The sequence below is a fragment of the Rhinopithecus roxellana genome, chromosome 2, assembly GCF_007565055.1.
Source record: "Rhinopithecus roxellana isolate Shanxi Qingling chromosome 2, ASM756505v1, whole genome shotgun sequence".
Taxonomy (NCBI): domain Eukaryota; kingdom Metazoa; phylum Chordata; class Mammalia; order Primates; family Cercopithecidae; genus Rhinopithecus; species Rhinopithecus roxellana.
Genome location: NC_044550.1, coordinates 58,898,591 through 58,923,647, shown reverse-complemented (window position 1 = coordinate 58,923,647; position 25,057 = coordinate 58,898,591). Strand labels below are relative to the sequence as shown.

The 25,057-nt window shown below is 43.3% G+C and overlaps 1 protein-coding gene across 6 annotated transcripts in view; it reads right to left on the bottom strand.

Annotated features, from left to right (window-relative positions):
* The window catches only part of TRIM2 (tripartite motif containing 2), a 135,850-nt gene extending 113,494 nt beyond the window's left edge, over positions 1 to 22,356 (bottom strand). For 2 of the 6 annotated variants that reach the window (XM_010382882.2, XM_030917470.1), the window contains exon 1: positions 22,210 to 22,356. In XM_010382882.2, coding sequence (XP_010381184.1) covers positions 22,210 to 22,239 — 30 coding nt within the window. In that variant the 5' untranslated portion in view covers positions 22,240 to 22,356. Of the gene's footprint in view, positions 1 to 3,241; positions 3,812 to 11,743; positions 11,836 to 22,209 lie in introns of those variants that run through there. The other 4 variants (XM_030917474.1, XM_030917479.1, XM_010382883.2 and 1 more) reach the window with 4 other exon arrangements.
* Between the last annotated feature and the right edge of the window lie 2,701 nt (positions 22,357 to 25,057).

Here is a 25,057-nt window from a genome sequence, read left to right as displayed (position 1 = left end):
TTCAAGGATTAAGATGAGATTCAAAGGCAGGACATAGGCCAGGCATGGTGGCTTGCACCTATAATTCCAGCACTTTGGGAGGCCAAAGCAGGAGGATCGCTTGAGGCCAGGAGCTCGAGGTCAGCTTGGGCAACATAGTGAGCCACTGTTTCTACAAAAAATGTAAAAATTAGTCGGGTGTGGTGGCACATGCCTGTAGTACCAGCTACTCGGGAGGCTGAGGTGGGAGAATAGCTTGAGCCCAGGAGTTGGAGGATGCAGTGAACTATGATTATGCCACTGCACTGAAGTTTGGGTGACAGAGTCTCCAAAAAAATTTAGAAAGTAAAACCAAAAACAACCAAAGGCAGGATATGCAAAAATAATATAGTGTTACATAGGAAAGAACCATATTAGTAATACAAAATATATACCAACAAAAGCTCAGTTTCTGAGATCGAATTTCCACTAAACCCTCCAACCAAACATAAAAGCTGAGTGTCTAGTAAATAGTGGCTCAAGGTCATGAAATTCACTCTCCTTAATTTCCTCTCTACCTATTTATCTCAAAGGTTGCCCTTGCCATTTCTTTTAATTCTTAAATGAAATATTACCCATTTCAAAAGACCTGTCATTTTCTTCCAGAGAAAATAATAAAGACAGACTTTTTCAGACATGCCAACTAACAGGTCAGCCTGAAGGTCTAAAATGTAAAAGTGTACTCCAGCCCGGGCCACAGAGCGAGACTCCGTCTCAAAAAAAAAAAAAAAAAAAAAAAAAAAAAAAAAAAAAAAAACAAAAGTATAAGAAATAATGTTGGTAACAAAGTATGATATTATGCCAGCCTTTCCCTCAAGCCTTTTAAGATAACATTCACAGAATAGCCTCTCAAACAGACATTCTAAGCAGGAAGTCTTTTCTCAAGAAACCAAAAAGGAAAACCATCACTGTTCCTGTCTTCATCATTAGTAGCAGCATCAAAAGCATTTGCCAGGTGCTGACCTGCCAGCACAAACTTTTAGTACCTGTACAAATCAAGCTAAAGCTGTCTTTAGGAATTTATCATCCAAGACGTATTTGATATAAACCAAGCAGTGTCATTTTTCATGGAGTGGTGAAAGAAGGAAGAAGTTCTGATAATATTATTGCACCAGGATTTCAGGGCTTTAAGACGTCATTTTCAAAGGTTCCTAGGGCCTTGCTATGTTACCCAGTTGGTTTATCATCATTGAATAGGCCAAATTCTTACCAATCAGCACTAGGAGAGGTAGTGAGTCACTGCTGCTCAGAAAAGACCAAATGAACAGATCATTCCTGACACACAAAGTAACTATCCAACCTCTTTCTAGAGTAGTCAATGGTCAGAAATTGAAAGGATAGAATTCAACCCAAGGACAGACCAAAGAAAAGGTCAGAGCATAAGATGTTACTTCTCATTGAGACTCTTTAACCCATTTATATTTAGTGTCTTATAACAACTTCCTTCCATCTGTATTTAAATTTGAAGTAGAAATCAGGAAGCCATGCAAGTCAGCATTAAAATGATGATGCAAGAAAAATATTCAAGATGTGGGTGTGATGCTTATCTTTGACAGATACAATGGAATTTCTAGTGGAGGATTTAATCGACATAGAATTTTCCAGGAAAATAAAGGCAGGAATTGGAAAAATGTTCTCAGGGAATACTGATAAGGGACAGTCACCTAAACAAACCTTGTCAGTGATGGTATCCTAGATTCCATGATCCAAAGTAGAGTTATGGTGGGTATCTAAATGGGATTATATAGGAAAGGGTAGAAAGAAAAGGGAGGCTGCCAGGAAAAGAATGAGTTAATAAGGGAAAATGGGATGTGGTATTCTGTACCTACCCCAGAACAGGCCAGATTACCTCACCTAGGAGACATTTCATTATTGTAGATGGCCCTGCCCAACTCAACCCTAAAGGAATCCATATTTACCCTAAGGGAGAAGGGAGGTGGAGTTTATTTTAATTGATCCTTCATTGTTATATGAACCTAAGTTGGAAAGGAAAGGAAATGCAATGTGTATCATAAAGAATTTATTCAAATACTTTCTATCTCTAGTTAAGGGTGAGGTAGTCAAAGCCTTCTGACTCACCCCTGCTCTTTTGTTTCTTGGAGCTGAAGGGCAGGTACCAGTTCTGCCAAAGATGAAATCAAGTGGAAATTTGAGAGGAAAGGTCACGTGGAGCTGGGAAGCAGTGGACCCAGCACAATACCTCCTCCCACCCCCTGGGAAAGGAACCCTCAATACAAGTTGTCAGGCAACAGCCCTTAACTACATTCTAAAAATACTGATGTAAAATTTAATCTCAATTTTTAGAAGATAACAATGAAAAAAGGCATAGATGTGCATACTGCCACAAAAACAACCCCTCACACCCTATGGGGCTAGCCTAGTCTTTGGATGGCTGGAATTCTAAGTGCTCTAAAATTAACTATTTAAAAGTCTTTGAATCTAAAGCTGTCTCTGTTCCATAAATTAAAAGCTAGTGATTTCCCGGGAAAGCGAAGGGGCCTGGTGTAAGGCATCAGTTTCTCCATGGGGTTGGATTACAGGTGGGAACGAACTTGGGGTTCACAGAATGCTTTGGATCTGACAGGCATTCAGTGAGACAACCGTCCTCCACACTCCCAGCTTTTTATCTACCTTGTCAGCGGCATGCAGCTTTCAATGCCGGGCCAAGTAGTTGGTGTATTTCCAGAATAAATACACCAACCAGAAAGAGCCCTGCAAACCCTCAAAAGTCACCATCTCCCTGCTCTAATAAGCCCGAAATGTAGTACAAGCTGGGGCAGAGGATAAAAAAGGAGGCTAAAGGAAGGAAAGTAGTTTTAGGAAAATGACCAAACATGTTTTTAAAGAAAAAGAGGAAGCCGATCTTTTCAAAATTACTACAGTCCTGCTTTCAGATTGCTCAGTATCTTTTTTTCTCAGTGCAAAATGACTTTGAAAGCTATCCTGCATGACGCGGGTGAGTGAGGACAGCAAAGGTCCGAGACTCCCGGGAGAGCTCCGCGGGCAGGGCCTGGGAGCCGCGCCGCGTCCAGGTTCTGCAGCTCAGCGGCCCTGCTGCTGACAGCTCCGCGCCGCGCCGATCCACTGCACCCGCTCCAGGCTGGCAGCCAGCTCCGCAGCGCCCGTCCAGAAACGGACTCTGGGCAGGTTTCCCGCACGCTCGGGTCACCGGACCTTGCCCGGGCGGGAGGGTTCCCAGGGCACAGCCCGAGCCACGACTTACTGCGAGACGGCGACTCGCTTCGCGGGGACAGCGCGCGCTCCGGAGGGGCCTGGGCCTCACCCCTCGGGTCTGGACCTCGCTGCGCCCCCAGCCAGGGCAGAGGTGCGCTCGCTCACAACATCAGGCGGCGGGCGGGCGGTCGACCCAGAACTTCGCACCCGCCCCTCTCCGCCTCCTCTTTCCTCCCCGGCAACCGCGCTTCTGCAGCCCTAGGCGATCTGAAGGTGAAACTGCTTTATCCAAGGCCGTTTTCTGAGCGAGCGGCTCAAGTAGTAAAAACAGACCAGAGGAGGAAAGTCGGCCTCCTGGCTGGACTCTGAAGGGCCTTCACCGGGTGTCCTAGGCTCCAAATGGCTCTCTGGTCGGTCATTTCCATTCTGTGCTCAGGCCCAGAGCAGTGAGACATCTGTTTTCCATCAACCGCGAGGCAGAGGCAAATCCTGGATTAGTTGTCGCCCAGCGCTCGCAGCATTCTCAGGCCCGGCACAACAGCTAATCCCCGCACAAAGAGCATGAAAACAAACACGCAAGTTGGTGCCCTGTTCCAGAAAGATTTCCCTGTGCGATGACTAAAGGCTCTTGCAGCCAGCCTCCAGGTTGGGCCAATCGCAGCACGGGGGGCAGGAAAAGGGGGTTGGCTCGGTTTTCAGGTCTTCTGAAAACGCATCCTCCTCCCCAGTCCCGTAAACACAAATGCAAACACTGTCCTTTCAGGGGAAGTGAGTTCAGCTTGACGGAGCTGAGAGAGCTGAAATGGGCCAGCGTCCATCATGACAGTTCATTATAAGCAAGCATAGCTCCTGAATGTGAGCGAAGAAAAAAATCTCCGTTTCCTTCAAGTGAATTCTAACAAATGAGCCAAGTATGATACAATCAGTCCTGAAAATGATGAGCCATGACTGTCTGCGTAAAAGAAGTTGGAGTAGGGATCCTTCCTTTCCTCTTCCTTCCTTCCTTCTTTCCTTCCTTCCTCCCTCCCTCCCTCTTTCCTTCCTTCCTTCCTCGCTCTTTCCTTCCTTTTCTCCCTTCCTTCCTTCCTCCTTCGCTCCCTTCTGCCTTCCTTCCTTCCTCCTTCCCTTCCTCCCTCCCTTCCTTCCTTCCTTGCTTTCCTTCCTTCCTTCCTTGTTCTTTCCTTCCTTCTTTTCTCCCTTCCTTCCTTCCTCGCTCTTTCCTTCCTTTTCTTCCTTCCTTCCTCGCTCCCTCCCTCCTTCCTTCCTTCTTCTTTCTTTTCCTTCCTCCCTTCCTTCATCAGTCGCAAGGCTGAGAATAGAAAGCTGGAAAAAGCATGAGTCTACTTTCAAGGGTTTTATCTTCTTTGTGGGGCAGGGGGAAGGTGGGGAGGGACGACCTACAATTTCAAAACACTATAAAATGATAGAAATGTATGGCCAGAGAGTTACAGGAACATAGAAGCAGGAAATGAAGAAAAGTCTCCCAGAGGAGGCTGCATTTGTTTGGTTTTTTTGTTTGTTTGTTTTGAGACAGGGTCTCGCTCTGTTGCCCAGACTGCAGTGCAGTGGCACGAACATGGCTCAATGCAGCCTTGATTTCCTGGGTTCAAGCGATCTTCACCCTCAGCCTCCTGAGTAATTGGGATTATAGGCACACCACCACGCTTGGACATTTCATATAAATGAAATCATATAATATGTGTGGGCTTTTGTGTCTGGCTTCTTTCACTCAGCAAAGTTTTTTAAGTTTACTCAGGTATCCACGTAGCATGTGTCAGTATTTCATGACTTTTTATTGCCAAAGAATGCTATATTACATAAATACACTACATTTTGCTTATCTGTTCAACATTTGATAGACATTTGGATTGTTTCCACTTGTGGCTAGTATAAATAATGCTGCTATGAACATTTGAATGCAAGTTTTTGAGTGGACATATATTTTCATTTCTCTTGGGTATTTACCTAGGAGTGAAAATGCTGGGTCATACACTAATTCTATGTTTAACGTTTTGAAGAACTGCCAGACTGTTTTCCAAAGCAGTTACACCATTTTACACTACCACAAGTAATGTATGAGGGTTTCAATTTCTTGGTGGGTGTGAAGTGGTATTTCATTGTGGTTTTGCTTTCCATTTCCCTAATGACAAATAATGTTAAGCATCTTTTCATGTGCTTGTTGACCATTTGGGTATCTTCTTTGTAGAAATGCCTATTGAAATTTTTGCCCATTTTTAAAAATTTATTGGGGTTAAACAAAATTTACTATGTTATTATATCAAAATGTATATATACTGTGAACAGTACATTTACATTGTTGTACAACCAACACTATTTGCCCATTTTAAATTGTCCTTTTAAACTTGTCTTTTATTGTTGAATTCTCACATTCTGGATGTGAGTTCTTTATGTGATGTATGCTTTGAAAATATTTGTTCTTATTCTATGGGCTGTCCTTTCACTTTCTTGATGGTGTCCTAATAACCTTTAATAAATTCCTTTTACTTTCAGACTAACTAGAGTAATGTCTGTTGTCAGAAGCTAAGAACACTCACAGATGCACTGTGTTCTGTTAAATGCCATCCTTTCCTATAACAACCTGTCTCTCATTATATCTTCTATCCAATATTGCCTTAGAACTTTGATTTTTATTTTTTCCTAAAGCTTTTCTCATTCTATCTGAATCCCGCCTACGTCTTATATTTACTGGGCACAAACTCAAAGCATCAGCAGTCACCACTAACACAATTATGAGCAGTTACCAGTGGCCTTCCTCTTTATTTCCCACTTCCACCCAATTCTGGCCCAGAACCCTGCAGTCAAGGGCAATGACCTCCCCATCTCTTGACTCCTTTTACACTGTTCCTCCCTTTCCTCAATTACATTGCCATAGCCACATGGGATCTTATGAGATCAACGTCCTGTTTAATCTTTGGATAATCCTTAGTGCCCAGGATAAGGCGTTGCAAAATCCTGGAAAACAATAAATTGTGTATTAAATGGAAATAAATCTTGTGCTCTATTTCCTTCATTTTATTTTATTTTACTCATTTTATTTATTTTTATTTTTTCCAGACAGGGTCTGGCTCTGTCACCGAAGCTAGAATGCCGTGGCACGACCTCGGCTTACTGCAACCTCTGCCTCCCAAGCTCAAGCCATCCTCCCACCTCAGCCTGCCAAGTAGCTTGGACCAGAGCTTGTGCCACCACACCTGACTAATTTTTGTATTTTTCAGGGAGACAGGGTCTTACTTTGTTTCCCAGGCTGGTGTTGAACTCCTGAGCTCGAGTGATCCACCCACCTCGGCCTCCCAAAGTGTTGAGTTACAGGTGTAAGCTACCATTCTAGGCCCATTTTTTAAATTCTAAAATAGTATTTATGCAGTCTTTGATTTTAAACTTTTCTCTCAATGACCACATGTGGAAGATGAGGGCCTGAAACTGGGTTTCAGGGCAAATCTATGGTGTTCAATTTAGGAATGAAAGCATGGAATTCTTTTGAGAAATAATTTTTAGAAGTTTGTAAGATGGAGAAAGAAGGTAGGGCTTCACAGATAAAGTTCTCAGGACCCATAAAGGCACTAAATAGTATTATTTGGGGCATCAGAAGTCTACTATTTGGGGCATCAGAAGTTGCAACACTAGAACGAATTCATTTCCTGGTAGATTTTTTTCTGGTGGATGGGGCTTTATGACTGCCACTCCTCAACAGGTGGGTCTGTTTCTTGCATGGCACTCTGAAACTTTGGATTCCAGACTAGCTGAAATGCACCTGTTTGGAAATAGCTGGAAAGAGCCGGTTTCATTCTGTCATAAGATCAACCAATGTTTACTGAGCACACACCTTATGTAAAACACTGCCCTGGGCACACAGAGACATGAGATTCGTTTCCTATAGTAAGGAGTTGGATGACTAATGGGTGCTATGCTTAAGATAAACACAATGAACTATAATCCAAAACTGAATGGGGGGTCAGGACAAGGACAATCTCCTGTAATCCAAAGCAAAGCAGGGTGTCTTACTCTCCATAATAGAGGCATAAAAAACTGTTTCGAGAATTCAGGGAAGAAAAAATCACTTTTTTTTTTTTTTTTTCTCTTTGAGTAATAGAAAAGGCTTCATGGAGAAGGTAGGGAAGGAGAACTAGGCTTTTGCCTAAAAATTTAGGATTTCTACACCACAATCCTTATTCTTCAGTAACTCCCTTACTAGTTGGGAAGAAAGTCATACATACAAGTGGCTACAACTCAAGACGATATATGAAAAGACTCATTTGGAAGGGTCACAGAAAAATGAGAGAGCACTTCCTAAAGTCCAGGAAATACTATATGGAAAGGGTAGACTTGTAGACTTGACATGAGCCCTAAAAGATGGAAAGGATTTATTAAAATGCATGTGTTTGTTAAAAGGCAATTAAATATTCTAGAAAATTTGGAAAACCCATAAAAGTATAAAGAATAAAATAGGTTGGGCAAAGTGGCTCACACCTGAATCCCAGCACTTTGGGAGACCAAGGTGGGAGGGTCACTTGAGCTCAAGAATTGGAGGCCACCCTGGTCAACGTAGAGAGACCCCGTCTCTACAAAAAGAATAAAATAATTAGCTGAGTGTGGTGGTACATGCCTGTAGTCCCTGCTACTTAGGAGGCTGAGGTGGGTAGATTGCTTGAGCCTAGGAGCAAAAGGCTGCAGTGAGCTTTGACTGCACCGCTGCACTCCAGCCTAGGTGACAGAGCAAGACATAAAATAGAAATCATTTACAGATCCACTGCCTACAGATAAATCCATTGCCAGACATACGATATGCTTAATAAATATTTGCAATTGAATAAGTGAATAAATTACATTACCATTTATAGTCTCAATTTTTTCTTGTGCACAACTGCTTTCTACAAAGTTTGTACCAATTTACATTCTCATTAGCAATGCATGAAATTAAGATGCACATATTCACCAGCAGTGTTATTTTTAAAGATTTGTGAACTTGATAGAGAGAAAATAATAACTTCCTTCTGAAATTTAGATTTATGGGATCATTAGTGATGTTGAACTTTTTACATATCATTAATCATTACTATTTCCTTTAAATTGCCTATTCATGATCTTTGTACATTTTTCTTTGGAGAACTTGGAGAAAATCTGAAATTTTCTCAATCTTGATTCCCCTGTGGCTATGACTATGTGAGCATCCTGTCATGGTAAGTGTGATTTACTTTCTAAAAACACATTCTTATTCTTATTCTCTGTCTCTCCCTGCTCTCCAACATAGCCCCTAAACATATCTAACTGCTTCATCTGGTGATCGAAGAAATCATTATTTGTTGCAACACTGGAAGGACATCTTGGTGGTATGAGAATTACTGAGAGGCAGTATGTTCAGATTGTCAAGCATCACTGAGTCACCATGACTCTCTTTTTTAAGTGCTGGTTTTAGAACTTAACTTTCTCCTATGCTGTAAAATTAAACTTCACAGCAGTTCTTGCACTGACTCCCTCAGTTTCAACTGACCTGTACTTTATTGCCTTTGAAGTGTCTGTTCCTGCTGAGTATGGGGTGGCCTTTTCTTCATCTTCCCCTGTCCAAATCTTGCCCATTCCTGATGAAGTTCAACTGGTACCCATGGATGAGAATGACCTCTTGCTCTGAATCCCGTATACTTTGTATTTCAGTGACAGCACTTCCAGCCTCCTGGGTACTTGGGTTATCTGTACCTGCACCTCATCTCCTTATTACCCTGTATACTCCTTGGGGAGTTTATGTCTCCTTTATGTCTAGGGTCCCATAATTCAGTTAGCATAAACTCCAAAACGTTTTATAAATTAAAAAATAAAATCATGTCATTTAACAGAAACATGAGCAGAAAAAAAGAGAGAGCCACTTTGAAAAGAAAAAGCAAAGCTTAATTTTCAGTTGTATTGACTGTGCTCACAGCAAGATGCTGGGGAGAAATGAAAGAAAGTTCATCTAAACAAAGTTCATCTCAATCAAAGAACTCACAGAATCTCATTGCTATGGCCTGAATGTGGGCCCCCAACTTCATATGTTGAAACTTAACTACCAATGTGATAGTAGTGGGGACCAATGTGAAGAGGTGGGGACTTTAGGAAGTGTTTAGTTCATGATGCTCCACTTTCATGAATGGATTAATGCCTTTATAAAAGGACTTGAGGGAACTAGCAAACCCTTTTGTCCTTCCATCCCCTTGGCAATGTAAAGACACTCACAGCACCATCTTTGAATCAGAGAGCAGCCCTCAGCAGACACCAAACCTCCTGGCGCTTTGATCTTGAACTTCCCAGCCTCCAGAACTGAAAAATAAATTTCTATTGTCTGTAAATTAGCCAGCCTCAGGTATTTTGTTATAGTAGCACAAATGGACTTGGACACTCATCTTGTGAACTTCTGGGGGTAGAAACTAAGGGAAGAATTGAGAAACATGCCTCCTTTTGTCTTATCAAAAGAATGTACAAGCTGCCCTCTTATTCTGCAGCCCTTTAAACCCTCTGCAGGAGAGGAATGGAATCTCATGAAAGTTGCAACCGGAGTCCAGAGACTAAGACAGTGAACTGGGACAAACAATTAATTTTAGACTGAACATAGAGTCAGCCCAGGAAACTAAGTACTAAAATAATATTTAAAAATAGCTGGTAAATTGACAAGGAAATTGCTACTGGCTTCCATTAGAGTAAGAGCATACTTTCTTGTAATGTTTTCTTGAAATGATGATACATTGATCTTCTTGGACTAATCCATTCGCATAGAAAGATGTTCCTTAGTCTCCAGGGATGCTTACTCAATAGAGGCTTCAGGTCACATTACAGAACCATACACTGCTTCAAACCAAATATTAAGAAAGAGCACATGAGAAAGCCAAGACAGAAAGAGAACAACTCTCTTTGGAGTCTTGGTGATTTTTCTCAGTTGCTTGCCAAAAATCCCACTCATCATAAATCTGCTTATTTTTAATATGTGTCAGGCTTTTGAAGTTTCCAGCTGAAAACCTCACTTGCATCAAGCAACAACAAAAAATATAAAAACAGGCAAAAAAGTTTTTTGAACTGTATTGCTTGAGACTATTGTGACTGAATGTCTGTTTAATTCCCAAATTAGAGATGAAAAAACAAACAAATAAAAGGAACCATGAAAGGGTTTCTTTTGAAATCTTTTATCCAACATGTGAAAAAAATATGATAATTGATTTACTTTCTTTTTCTTTATACTAATCATAGATTTCAATGTCTGTCTTTAATTTCCAAAAGGCTATATTCCATATGGAGGGGTTTTATTTAAGAAACCTTTTTTCTTGCAAACCCCCATATGTTGACATTTTTAATAAATATAATTTTAAAACAGAGAAGTTTTTTTTTTTTTTTTTTTTTTTTGAGACGGAGTCTCGCTCTGTCACCCAGGCTGGAGTGCAGTGGCCGGATCTCAGCTCACTGCAAGCTCCGCCTCCCGGGTTCACGCCATTCTCCTGCCTCAGCCTCCCGAGTAGCTGGGACTACAGGCGCCGCCACCTCGCCCGGCTAGTTTTTTGTATTTTTAGTAGAGACGGGGTTTCACCGTGTTAGCCAGGATGGTCTCGATCTCCTGACCTCGTGATCCGCCCGTCTCACCTCCCAAAGTGCTGGGATTACAGGCTTGAGCCACCGCGCCCGGCCAAACAGAGAAGTTTTAAACAAATCCTAAGGCAATGGCTCAATGAAATATCACAAAGGGATCGTAACAGGGTAAAACACCATCCAGAACAAGAACTGGGACGTTTCCAACACTCCAGATGCTCCCCTCCCTAATGTAGTTTTGAGCTTGATATTTTTTATAGAAATATTATAAATGGCAACAAGTGCTCAGATCAGCCCACAAAAACCAGAAAATGTACTTGGACTCTAGCAAAATGGCACCACATCAACATTTCCATGGGGAAATGCATTTTCAGCTCCAAACAGTGATCCCGGGGGCATGCCCCAGACTCATGATCCTTGAATCCCAAGGGTTCCCAATGTAGGGATTCTTGGTGGGTGGGCCTATGTGGAGGAGAGAAGGAGCTATGTCTGAATCTCAGTAATCAGTTCCCAGTCTACATCAGCTTCAGGGTCTAAACAAGAGAAAGTGGCACTTTAGCCAGGCATATGCCAAGTATATTGACTTAGGAAAAAGATGCCAATTAGGGGTTCTAGTGAGGCACTGAAGTGTATGTTCGAGTTAGTGTGATTTGCAAGTTGCATCTGCCTGTATAATAGACATTCAAGAGAACTAAGAGAGGTACATTTAGGTAACCAGTGTGGGTGAAGAATGCTAAGTGAGGCTAGTATATAATTGTTACTTCTGTTGCAATGACTGATCGTTGTAGATTTTCTCTTTAACATCTGATTCCAATTAAAAGCAAGCATTCTAATGTTAATAGCTTAACACTGAAAAAAGATCTTATTACAGCTATTTTATTGTGTGTTCCAGTAGTTTCCAAAATTCCCAGAAAACAAAAATCACCTAGTATGCTTGTCAAAACACAGATTTAATGCTCCAACCCAGACCTCCTAAATCAGAACTTACCTAGGGGAGGCCTGATTATTCATGATGATCTAGCTAACAACATCTCTTGGTATTTCTTATCTTCAGGAAAGTACAAGAAATACTGGCTTGGTCTAAGAAATATGAGAGAGGCACGTGTTCAGTTAAAAATGCAATATAAACCTTAATTGCTGTTGTCGTTATTCATAACGATGCAAATGATGTGGAACACTGAGAGGCTGCTTTGGACAAAAGTTTTTCTTAAACAGTTCTGGTTCCGAATTTTCTTTATTGTTTCTTTAGTTCCAAGATCCTGAGTTACAAATGGCAATTTTACAGATACCTGATGCTGCCTTCAGCATACTAGATAGTTCCTCTTAAACAAAACTTATTTTTTAAAATGGACAGAACAGAGTTTGACCCTCTTAATCTCTTAAATCCAAGCTCTCCTCAACATTCTGCCAGATCTCGGAGGCTATGCCGGTCAGGTTTTACTGCCCAGGGACTTAGAGGGGCATCTCCATTTATCAGTGACTTATCAAACTTTTAGAGTCCTTGATCAATTACACAGTGCTCATGGAAATGCAAATGAGCATGATCAACCAGTGTTATTGAAAAGCACTTTTGTAAGATGTATCAAAAACCTTTAAAATGATTATATCTTATGCTCTAGTAATTTCACTTTAAAAATCTTTCCTGAGGCACTATCAGAGGTGTGGTCACAGATATTGTCCAGACACTATCATAAGAGTACCAGCTCTGGGTTTCAGTGCCAGCCCTTCCACTTTTCTTTTTTTCTTTTTTCCTCACCATGTCTTATGGTGCTAAGCTGCCACTTTCTAACTGTGCAATCTGGAACAAAGTATGTAGCCAACTGCCCTGTGCCTCCTTTCCGTCTTCCGTTAAATGGTAATAATAGTAGGATTGGCCAGGCATGGTGGTTCATGCCTGTAATCCCAGAACTTTGGAAGGCCGAGGCGGGTGGATCACCTGAGGTCAGGAGTTTGAGACCAACCTGGCTAACATGGTGAAACCAGTCTCTACCAAAAATACAAAAATCTGCCAGGCGTGGTGGCACGTGCCTGTGATCCCAGCTACTTGGGAGGCTGAGGCAGGAGAATTGCTTGAACCTGGGAGACAGAGGTTGCAGTGAGCTGAAATCGTGCCACTGCACTCCAGCCTGGGCGCACAGTGAGACTCTGTCTCAATAAATAAATAAATAAACAAATAACTAAAAATAATAGTAGGATTGCTACAAAGATTAAATTAGTTAAGATGCATCAAGAACTTGAAACAGAGCCCATCACATCATTAGCAATTCAACGAATGTTAACTATTATTATCAGTTATTATTGCAAAAACATTCATTGCTGTATTATTTATGACAGAAAAAAATTGAAACAAGTTAAATGAACAGAAATAGAAGCATGAAGACATATTTTTTGCACATTCATACAAAAGAATATAATGTACCCTGGAGGCATCACATAATGGTTAAAAACACAGGCTCTGGAAACTGAATGCTGGCGCTTGCCCCTGACCAACTGTGCAGCTTGGGACAATTTTCTCAACAATCTGAGCCTCGGTTTCCTCATCTGAAAATGGTGAAGAACAATAATAGTGGGCTGACTGACTCATACACATAAAGCACTTCGAACAGTTCCTGGCACACAGTCATTGCTTCATCTGTTAGTCTCTCCACTTACAGTTAAGCTGGTAGCCTGGCAGACTGGTGATATCTCATGCACACAAAGCTTCCCAGGCAGTGGCTGTGAAAGTACACGCCCTGGTAGGAGATGAACTGAACACAGCCTAAATTCCCTTTGTATGAATAGACAAAATGACTGATGCAAGCCCAGGCCTGGAGGCTACGTGCACAACCACCATGCGAAGGAACTAGAAAGAGTTGTTTCACTGGCAGTACCAGAACAGACTGCTTTGATTAAAAGAAAAAAGAAAAGGGAATAAAGAAGACAAGCCCCCAAACAAAACCACCCACCAAAGCCACAGACAAGACTTGGCAAGAGAAAGGAGCTGAAAAGGCTTTCCTAAATCTCCAGCCTGCATCCACCTCTTTTCTTTTTCTTTCTTTCTTTTTTTTGTTTTTCCTAGAGACAGAGTCTTGCTTGGTTGCCCAGGCTGGAGTGCAGTGGTGAGATCACAGCTCACTGCCTCAAACTCCCAGGCGCAAGCAATTCTCTCTCCTCTGCCTCCTGAATAGCTGGGACCACAGGCATGCACCACCACAAGTGCAGTTTTCTAACATGGAAATACTGCATAATGGTGAAGTCTGGGCCTTTAGTATACTCATCATCTGAGTAATGTACATTATACCCAATAGGCAATATTTTATCCTTTATCCTCTTCTATCTTCCCACCTTTTGGAGCCTCCAATGCCTATTATTCCACTCTCTATGTCCACATATACCCATTGTGTATCTCCCACTTATAACTGAGAACATGCAGTTTTTGGCTGTTTCTAACTCATTTCACTTAGGATAATGGCCTCCAAGTTCATCCATGTTGCTACCAAAGGCATGATTTCATTCTTTTTACGGCTGAGTAGTATTCCATGGTGTATATGTATCACACTTTAATCATCATCTGTTGACAGATACTTAGCTTGATGACTTTGCTAAAGGATAGCTTTATTTCTCATAAAGGTTGAAGCCTGCAAAGAGGCCATTCTGACAGGCCGGGAAGTGTAGCCTACTGCCAGAAGCTAGAAGCAGGCACTTCCTCCTCACTCACTTTGAGTTTTTGAAAGACTAAGGGAAAGAGAATAGAGAAGGGATATTTCCATCTCTTGGGGGAAAAGATGTGCAATAACAAACCATCTTGGGAGACAGCCTTCTCACAGATTTAGAAAAGTATATTTAAATTTGGTGAACTTTTTCAAGTATTAAAGTTTGAGTTACAAGCACAAGAGAGGAGAAAACAAATCCAACTAGAATTCAAATGGTCATATAAGAATTTGTAGGCTGGGTGTGGTGGTTCATGCCTGTAATCCAGCACTTTGGGGGGGCCCAGGTGGGCAGATTATTTGGGCCCAGGAGTTCAGAGACCAGCCTAGGCAATGTGGTAAAATCCCATATATACAAAAAAATAATAATAATAAATAACCAGGCATGGTGGTGCATGCCTGTAGTCTCAGGTACTTGGGAGGCTGAGGAGGGAGAATCACCTGCCTGGGAGGTGAAGGCTGCAGTGAGCCATGATTGCACCACTGCACTCCAGCCTGGGCAACAGTGTGCAACCCTGTCTCAAAAAATAAAAAATAAAGAAAGAAAGAAAGAAAGAAAAAAGCAAACAGGCAAGCAAAAACAAACAAACAAATGAACGAGGATACCTTGCTCCTAAAGGTTGGATGTGGTTTCTCTTATCAAGGAGCAGGTTTACAACCAGGCTTAGAAGCCTGGAAGGTATTGAGATGTTTCTCTGACCCAGTAACCCCAATTCCTAGAAAGGACAGGTATCAGCAGTCACTACTCTCTTCTTCTACCCAGCACTGTCCAGAGTTGACCTTAGGTTACCTCACCATCAGCAACTCCTCCTTCCCCAAGGACCCTGCCCCCAAAACCACACCTGGAAGCTTGAGACACCACCAGGTCTGTGTGCAGATGGCCGCTATGGATTCCTGGTGAGCATGGCTTGTGAAAAAAAAAGGCAGCCTCATATTGGAAGCCTGTGTTTCCTGAATGCCTCTGGACAGTGATAAGGAGGGGTGGGCAGGCTGCCATTGCCCCATCCCCTGTCTCCTCCCAGCCCTCCGGTGACAGCTCAGACAATGGTGCCCCTGGGTTTACTGCATGTGTTGAGTGTGGGAAGGAGCTGCTTTTTTCAGGTCTCGTAACTATCTTTCCTTGTCACAGTTCCAACACGACTTCTGGGGCTTCTAGGGTCACTGCTGCCTTACAGTGGTCTTTTCATTTTCTTTTTGTAATGACCAGCATTAATTAATATTTATGGTGTGCCTCCAGTATGTCCAGAACACACAGAGTATCCAGGAAACACAAGAGCTAGCCTCACTGAAGCTGTATGTAAAGGGGCCACATTTCTAAGAAATCACTGATTGCTGCTGTTTCGTTAAAAATGCTCTCAAGAAAATAGAATCATCCAGTGAAGAACACAAACCAAGAATCCAATATTTTGAGACCTCTAGTTCTTGCCTTTTGGTCCCCAGTGGAATAACCTGCCTGTCAGTGAGCTATTAAAAGGATTTGGCTCCATTTGGCATTCCTGGAAATGCAATTGTTGCCCCGTTGCCTGTGAAACATTTGGGGACCCATGAAAAAGATGGCCTTGCAGATTTCACAGGACTTTTGCTGCAGAAAGAGACTCCTCAGCAACATTTTGCTTGATGTCTCTATATTTAAAATTAACTCACCCAGGCTAGGCACGGTGGCTCACGCCTGAAATCCTATTACTTTGGGAGGTCAAGGCAGGCAGATCACCCGAGGTCAGGAGTTGAGACCAGCCTGGCCAACGTGGCAAAGCCCCATCTCTACTGAAAATACAAAAATTAGCTGAGCGTGGTGAGGGGTGTCTGTAATCCCAGCTACTTGGGAGGCTGAGGCAGTAGAATCGTTTGAACCCGGAAGGTGGAGGTTGCAGTGAGCTGAGATCTCGCCACTGCACTCCAGCCTGGGCGACAGAGTGAGACTCCATCTCAAAAAAAAAAAAAAAGAAAAAGAAAAATTAAATCACCCAATGTGGCAACTAGGAATATCTTGGAAAACCATGTGGATTTGAAAGTATCTTGAGAAGCACAAATGCTCTTTATGGTGCATGATTCTGTCAGGTTACAGCTTCAAAGTTCAGTTGAAACTCTATTTTACGCTCCTGCAAAGAGTGAGAGAAGCCATATGGAGGAAAATGACCCAGTGAGAACCCCACCCTTGGAAGGTCTCTGGTGGGATATATTTTAGCTACTTACCATATCAAAGAACACACGTAGAAAAGTGCCAGACCAGGTTTAGAGTGAGGCTTTGAGGGCACTACAGATTTAAATGTCTTCCTCCCACACACTCTTTAGGGAATAGATCTCATTTTTCAAGTTAGTAACGTTTGTGAAGTCAGAGACTGACCCTTTGTCTCCCGTGGTTTCTACAGTCAATAGCTTGAGGAATTTCACTAAAGTTCTGTTTGCATAACAGTTGCAAAATGTGAAATGTACTGACTGTTCCCTCAGTTCCAATTTGTTAAGTATGGTACTTGAAGGCACAGGTGGACAGTGGGCAAATACACCCGGTAGTTAAAGACCTACATATCAGGAAATGCTCCCTTGAAAAGCTGAGCAGAAATGGAGGTGTGATATGGGATCTTGTTCCCAGGAGGTGCCCTTGAGGTGAGACCGTGCATATCTAAACAACTTCCATTCCAGTTGAGTTTTCTGATTCACCTTCCACCTTTTATGGGGGTAGGTCCCTTGAACATATCAGTGTGATAAAGCAGCATGCTGATAAGTGTGGGAGGTGGTGTGAGTGTCCCTTGTTTGAAAATTTAAGTAGATATAAAAATTCTCAAATGCAAGGGATTATGAATGTAAACCACATTGGTGTTCCATTACTCTAGTTAGGGAGGCTTTGGGTGCACAAAGGTTACCAGACTCCCTGCTCCTTACATGCCTTCAGGGGCCTGTTGACCATTTTTCCTGATTCCATTGTGTTAGATCTTAGGCTGCTGGACCTCAGTTTTCCCAGGGTTTTTCACTAAATGGGCCTGGTGAAGAAATAACTCCAGTCTTGTCAAATCTTAGGAAGAAGGAATTGATGCTAGATCTTCTAAACGAACACATTTCTTCATGTGTGTGTATATGGTTCTCAGTCCCTACCCACTGCTCCAGATGTGCTCCCAGCTCCAGACCTTGCCTTGCAGGCTCACACTTCTGTAATGTATGGTAATTGTAAATGTTCTCTGCTTGGAATCCTCTGGAGCATCATCTAGAAATTTCCATCAGGATGGATGCAGTGTTCCATCTGGGAGGGAAAAGGAACGACCCATGCCAAGCACTACGGAGGGCAGTCTACGTGTTCTAGCTTTCCATTCTCATCATAGCCCGATAAGGCAGACAATATCGTTCCCATTTTCAGGTGACGAAAACAAGAACTGGAGAGGGTGAGTGACTTGCCCAAGGTCACTAGCAGTCAACCAGTAGACCTGGGACTCGAGTTCAGCTCTGTTTGACCTATGTTCTGGTCTTGACACATCTATGGGATATTATATTTTTCATACAATTTACTATGAAAATTTTAGATAAACACAAATTTCAGATAAATGAGTTTCAGAGTTGTTATTTATTAAATAATAAAACGTATTATAATTTAGATAAAGAAATTTATCTAAAATTGTGTAATTTCTTTGTGTAAGAAATTACACAAATTTCTTCTTGTGTCAAGTAACCAACTTGAATGTATCATTATCTCCTGTGAAAATAAAAAGTGTACTTTTCTTTTGAGACGAGGTCTTGCCCAGGCTGGAGTGCACTGGCACAATCATAGCTCACTGCAGCTTCTACCTCCCAGGATCGAGTGATCCTACTGCCTCAGCCTGCTGAGTAGCTGAGACCACAGGTGTGTACCACCGTGCCCGGCTAATTTTTTATTTATAGTTTTTAGAGACAAGGTCTTACTATGTTGCCCAGGCTGGTCTTGAACTTTTGGCCTCAAGTGATCCTTCCACCTTGGCCTCCCAAAGTGCTGGCATTATACGTGTGCACCACTGCACCTGGCCAGAAGTGAACTTTTCAAACCACACACAAGACCCATCTATTATTCCTGGATGAGCCTTCAACATGGATAAGCATGATCAATCAGCAAGGAGCTCAAGGGGGATTTCAAACCATGTTTAACTTATGGCTCATGAGTTCCTCTGGGGGAGATTTCCGTCAGATCGAAAGTCATAGATAGAAGCTAGAATGGACTTTGAAGATCATGCCTCAGGACAGAGAGAAAACCTTTTCCAGAGCCACCTGCTGGCCAGTCCTGGATGGAGACCAGAACGCTGATGTCCAGCCTGCCCTTCTTTCCACTGCATTGCATTCTCTTAGCATTTCCTTTCTCCAACGTCACCAGTAAATCAGAGAGACATTTGGTAAACGTAGACGGTATTTAGGACTGTCGTTGGATGCTGTCAGCAGTCATGATAAAATAATTAATATTCACTGAGTATTTGCTGTGCACTGAGTGCTATATAAGGCACTTTGATGTATGACCACATTTAAACCTCACAGTCAAACAGTGAAATGGATTGTCATCCCCATTATTTGGCTGAAGGAATTCAGACTTAGGGAGATTCGGTAACTTGCCCAATAACATGCAAGTAAAACAACGAAAGTGAGGTTCGACTCCAGGTTTGTCTGAATCAAAGCTCTTGCTCTTAACTCCTTGTTTTTAAACCCGTGTTCTTTGGCTTCTGCCTGTGTGTGTCGTCTGTCCCCCGTTGTCAGTCCCCCATCGGCCACTGCACCACATAGGCCTACCAGTGTGGCTGGCCTTTCCTGGGATTTAGCGAATTTTACAGATAAGGAACCTGGGGCACAGGAGGTTAGGTAACTTGCACAGAGTTACACAGTGAGTAAGTGACCTGAAGTGTGAATCATGAGGAAGATGTGATATTGTGATTTATAATAAGAAATATATATTTGGCCTTGTCTCTGCTTCCTGGCACATAGTTCTTAAAACCCTTGCAATTGGCTGGGCATGGGGGCATGTACCTGCAATCCCAGCACTTTGGTAGGCTGAGGCAGGAGGATGGGGAGGATCACTTGAGCCCAAGGGGTGGAGGCTGCAGTGAGCCGTGAGTGATCGTGCCACTGCACTCCAGCCTGGGTGACAGAGCAAGACCCTGTCTTAAAATTTAAAAAGAAAGACAGAAAGAAAAACCCTTGGAACGTACAAAGTGATAAAGAGTCTTTTTGTATGCTAATGAGATGATTGACGACTGAGGGCTCCCGGATTGCCTCTGGAGGGGGCTGGTTGCCAGGGGAACCAAGCATGTGATTAGAGAGTTGGAACTTTCAGCCCCTTTCTCCCTACTCTACCCATACACACCCCCTGACCCTGTTTCCAGGGAGCAAAGAGGGGCAGGAGGTTGACTCAATCACTGATGGCCAATGGTTTCATCAATCATGCCTTTGTAATGAGGCCTCCATAAAAACCCAAAGGAACGGGTCTGGAGGACTTCTGGATAGCTGAACACGTGGAGACGCTGGGAGAGTGGTGCTCAGAGAGGGCATGGAAGCTCCAAGACCCTCCCTAGCCATCTCTTCACCTGGCTGTATGTATTCATTTGTCTGTATCCTTTGTAATACTCTATAATAAACCGGTAAATGGAATCAAGTGTTTCCCCGAGTTCCGTGAGTCATGCTAACAGAAGACTGACCCCAAGAAGTCAATCTCTGACTTACAGCACAAAGTTAGAAAAAGTTACACAGCTTGTAATCTAGGAAGGATGGTAAGAACTTCTCATGGATAGCCTGCTGGTCAGAAGCACAGGTGACAACCTTCAGCTTGCAACTGGCCTCTGAGGTCGAGGCAGCCAGGTAGGGCTGAGACCTTAAACGTCGGGGCCTGCACTCACTGCAGTTAGTGTCAGAAGTCAGTTACACTGTGGGACACCTAGTTAGGTGGGAAGGTGAGAATGCACCGACCTGACCAAACGGGATTTGTGAGGCCTGCGGTGGACCTGGAGGGTGAATGATGCACACCTGTCCTTTCCCTTTGGAGCCTCCACCCCACCTGGGAGAGTCAAAAGTTCACTGGCAGAGCTAGAAGGTCCATTCCTTGTCAGGACCTCCACGTGGGGTGACTCATCCCTCTCCAGGGCTCTACGAGACCACTCCCCATTCCGGGAGACCTTGGCCTCACTTAGAGACCGCCTGTTTTCATACAATGGTTCAAGCATTCATGTTGCTTGGGGTCAAATTCATTTGAAAAATACTCCTTGTATTCTGACTTAATACCTCCAGGAGCCACAAACAGCATGGTAGCTTTAAACAAGGTATACCTAGATAATACATACAAGTTGTGGGAATTTGGAGAGGTGGGGAGACTTTCAAAGCACTAGATGTATTAGAGTCCCATGGTTCACCTTTAGCTTTATCTAAAAATTAAACCTCACCTTTTCATTTTATCAGGCTCCTATCGATAACTAACACAGACCTAAAGTTCACTGACTCCACACCAATGAGGCTCACCAGAAACTTATCTGATCAAAGCTGCCATAGGTGATTCTTTTGTTCAGCAGGAGGAGGAGGAAGACTTTTTTTTTTTTTTGAGACGGAGTCTCACTCTGTCGCCCGGGCTGGAGTGCAGTGGCCGGATCTCAGCTCACTGCAAGCTCCGCCTCCCGGGTTTACGCCATTCTCCTGCCTCAGCCTCCCGAGTAGCTGGGACTACAGGCGCCCGCCACCTCGCCCGGCTAGCTTTTTGTATTTTTTAGTAGAGACGGGGTTTCACTGTGTTAGCCAGGATGGTCTCGAACTCCTGACCTTGTGATCCGCCCGTCTCGGCCTCCCAAAGTGCTGGGATTACAGGCTTGAGCCACCGCGCCCGGCTGGAGGAAGACTTTCTAAAGCAATTCCCAGGACTCAAGATGTTGCAGCCCCCTCCCCACCTTACAGGTCGTAATGACAGCACAACCCCTTCCTTGCCCTCTGCGCACCGAAGGCAAGGCAGTGAGGTGCCTCACTGAGCACCAAACAGGCCAGCCAAGAAGATAAAGCAGGCACCAAAGACCGGTGCCTGAGTGGTTTTCCATCCTCACCCATTCACACCCCAGAAACCAGCAAGTACCCGGACATGTGGCTGGCTGAGCCCACGTCAGACTTCACCCCTGACTCACATGGCATCCCCAGGCTCTGCTGACTTCTCACTTGGGTAGTCAAGGACAAATACTCTATTCGCCTGGGGCTATTCCTTCATTCCACAGCCCCACCGCAGAAAGGACACAGTACCCTTTGAGCACTTTTATGGGGCAGTAAAACTTTACAGCCTCCTGTATGCTCTAAACCGTTCCCACATTTCTGAATAGACCTATTTATAACATGCAAGACTACTACGGTTTGCCCTTTGAAAATACTAGCAGATATTAGGTCCTTTCAAAGGGAGTCGACTGAGTTACATTGGCTATCAGCTGGCTTACAGAAACCCCGGAGAGGCACAGCTAAGCTCCTGACTGTGACTAGCTATGTTAGGAAATAAAACAGCATTTGAGTCTCACAACATCACTGGAACTGGCCTTATGCTTTGCCACATTCATGTTGCTTTGGTGTCAAATCCAGCTGTGTCTCTCCCACGATTTTTTGCTTCCTTACTCCCTTCCTGCCTGGGCTGACAGAGCTCACTGCGAGCTTTGTCAGCAAATCCCAGTCTTTTCCTTCCATCTTCAGCAGGCAAAAAATTAAAACCAGGAAAAAGTAGCAACTCAATCCCAACTTGTTTCTCCCAGCCCCGGATTAACCAGCTGGCCCAGAAAAAGAATTATCACACACTGAGAAGCGTCCTTACCTGCGTTCCATAACGGCCACTCCTGTGCATCGAAGACGAGAGCCAGCCTCCTCCAATCTGGGGACTCAGCTCCCCGCAGCTCGCAGACAATTGGGCCCATTATAGTCGTCAAGCTGCCGAGTTAAAGGGTGGCCCTTACTAAAATATAAACAGCTAGTCAGCACAAGCCAAAGGGGCGGGGCTGCAGTATCAGGGGACAATGAGAGCCAATGAGCAGCCTCTTTGGGCTCTGTTTGCTTAAGATATTGTGTTTCATTCCAAAGTAGGGGAGACGGGAGTGAGGAACACTGAAGAGTAAGGGCTGAGTTCTCATCTTTACAGCCCCCAGTAGGAAAAGCGTCCAAGTTGAAAAGTTTAAATCACTGCCCACAGAAGACCAATTTCAGGAAAGTGTCTGTAGACTGCACATATAATAATATGTATTTTTAAAGCCACAGACATTTATGTTGCATTAGCTATCTGTTGTCTTCCAGGGTTAATAAATGCAGTATTCATGAGGTCAACAGGAGTTTTTCAACCCAAGAACAAATGTCAAGAAAGTTAGTTCGATGACATGCTTATTTTATTGAACATACTATCTGATCAGAAGCACTCACATCATCTACAGAGCAAACGCTTGTTTGATTGGTACATCTTTATTTTATTTATTTATTTATTTATTTAGATGGAGTCTTGCTCTGTCGCCCAGACTGGAGTGCAGTGGCACAATCTCTGCTCACTGCAACCGCAGGCTCCTGGGTTCAAGTGATTCTCCTGCCTCAGCCTCCTGAGTAGCTGGAATTACAGGCACGCACCACCACACCTGGTAAGTTTTTGTATTTTTAGTAGAGATGGGGTTTCGCCATGTTGGCCAGGCTGGTCTTGAACTCCTGGCCTCAAGTGATCCGCCCACCTTGGCCTCCCAAAGTGCTGGGATTACAGGAGTGTGCCACCGCGCCTGGCCTCCTATTTTTTTTTTTTTTTGAGACAGAGTCTTGCTGTGTTGCCCAGTCTGGAGTGCAGGGGTGTGATCTCGGCTCACTGCAAGATTGGTGCATCTTTAGGACCCAGAGAAATGGACTTATTGTATGCCCAAGTCAGCAAAATGACTCACATTTGATGTGTCTATGTTCTTCGTGTGTGTGTGTGCGTGTGTGTATGTGTGTAGAGATGGGGGTCTCACTATATCACCCAAGGTGGGGTGCTGTGGCTATTCACAGGCACAATCATTGTGCACTGTAACTTCAAACTCCTGGGCTCAGGTCATCCTCCTGCCTCAGCCTCCCTAGTAGCTGGGATTACAGGTCTGCACCTGTAATCATGCCGGACCATGAGCATTTAATTTGATCAAACATATCAGAAGTTCACTATATTTGGAAGAAGGCAGGAGAGCCATGGCTTCTTTCTGTCCCCCAAACTTAACTAAATTCCACTTTTTTTTTTCTTTTTTTGAGACAAAGTCTCGCTCTGTTGCCCAGGCTTGAGTGCAGTGGCACAATCTCTGCTCACTGCAACCTCCATCTCCCAGGTTCAAGTGATTCTTGTGCCTCAGCCTCCTGAGTAGTTGGGACTACAGGTGCGCACCACAACGCCCAGCTAATTTTTGTATTTTTAGTAGAGATGGGGTTTCACTATGTTGACCAGGATGGTCCCAATCTCTTGATCTCGTGATCTGCCCGCCTTGGCCTCCCAAAGTGTTGGGGTTACAGGCATGAGCCATTGCGTCTGGCCTTAAATTCTGCTTTTAAAGCTACTACACCAGCTTCACCTTCCAGTATCCTTTGATAATAACCAAGAACCAGAAAATAAACTGTAGGGCTTTTTTTCCTTATATAATTTCTTTTTTTCTTTTCTTTTTTTTTTTTTTTTGAGACAGGGTCTCGCTCTGTTGCCCAGGCTGGACTGCAGTGGCATGATCTCAGCTCACTGCAAGCTCTGCCTCCTGGGTTCACGCTATTCTCCTGCCTCAACCTCCCAAGTAGCTGGGACTACAGGTGCACGATGCCATGCCGGGCTAATTTTTTGTAATTTTTTTGTTTTTAGTAGAGACGGGTTTCACCGTGTTAGCCAGGATGGTCTCAATCTCCTGACCTCGTGATCCGCCTGCCTTGGCCTCCCAAAGTGCTGGGATTACAGGCATGAGACACCACGCCAGACCTCCTTATATAATTTCTAAATAATACACTGAAGTAAAAATAAAGTTAAGAGCTGTTTGGTTGATTGTAGTGGCATTGCATAAATTATAGGCATACAAACTGTGGAAAGCACAGTCATTACATTTGGAATAGTTTCATCATTTATAAAGTGATATAGTACTTATCAAAATGAACACAGTAGTTGTCAAAATGAATTATCAGAGAAAAATGTTGAAATGTATTTATTTTCCACAAACTTTTTCTCAAGCCCTTCTGATGTGATTATAAAAATAATAATCCCCAAATGCTATCCTTTCTAGTCTGTGTTAGTTTGAAAATGTTTATGATTCTGCCACTGGTGTTTAATTTGTATTAAAGTCAACTTCCTCCAGAACCTTTTCTAAATGATGTATGAGGCTCCTTCTGGCCCTTGTATCCTTCTAATTATTCCAAAAGAGCTGTTACATCCATACTTTCACAGCTTTGACTTTAAGGTACAGGTTACTTTCTTGAAAGAATCTAGTTTTATTCTAAAGTGTATGAACCCAGAAAATCTGAGACAGCTCTTAGTTAACTTAGAAAGTTTATTTTTCCAAGGTTGAGGACGCGCCCATGACACAGCCTTCACAAGTATTAGGATCCTGTCATTTTAAAAAGCGTTAGGACACCATGAGCAGCCAAAGGAAAAAAATCGATGAACTGGACTTCATTAAAATTTTAAGTTTTTTTTTCTT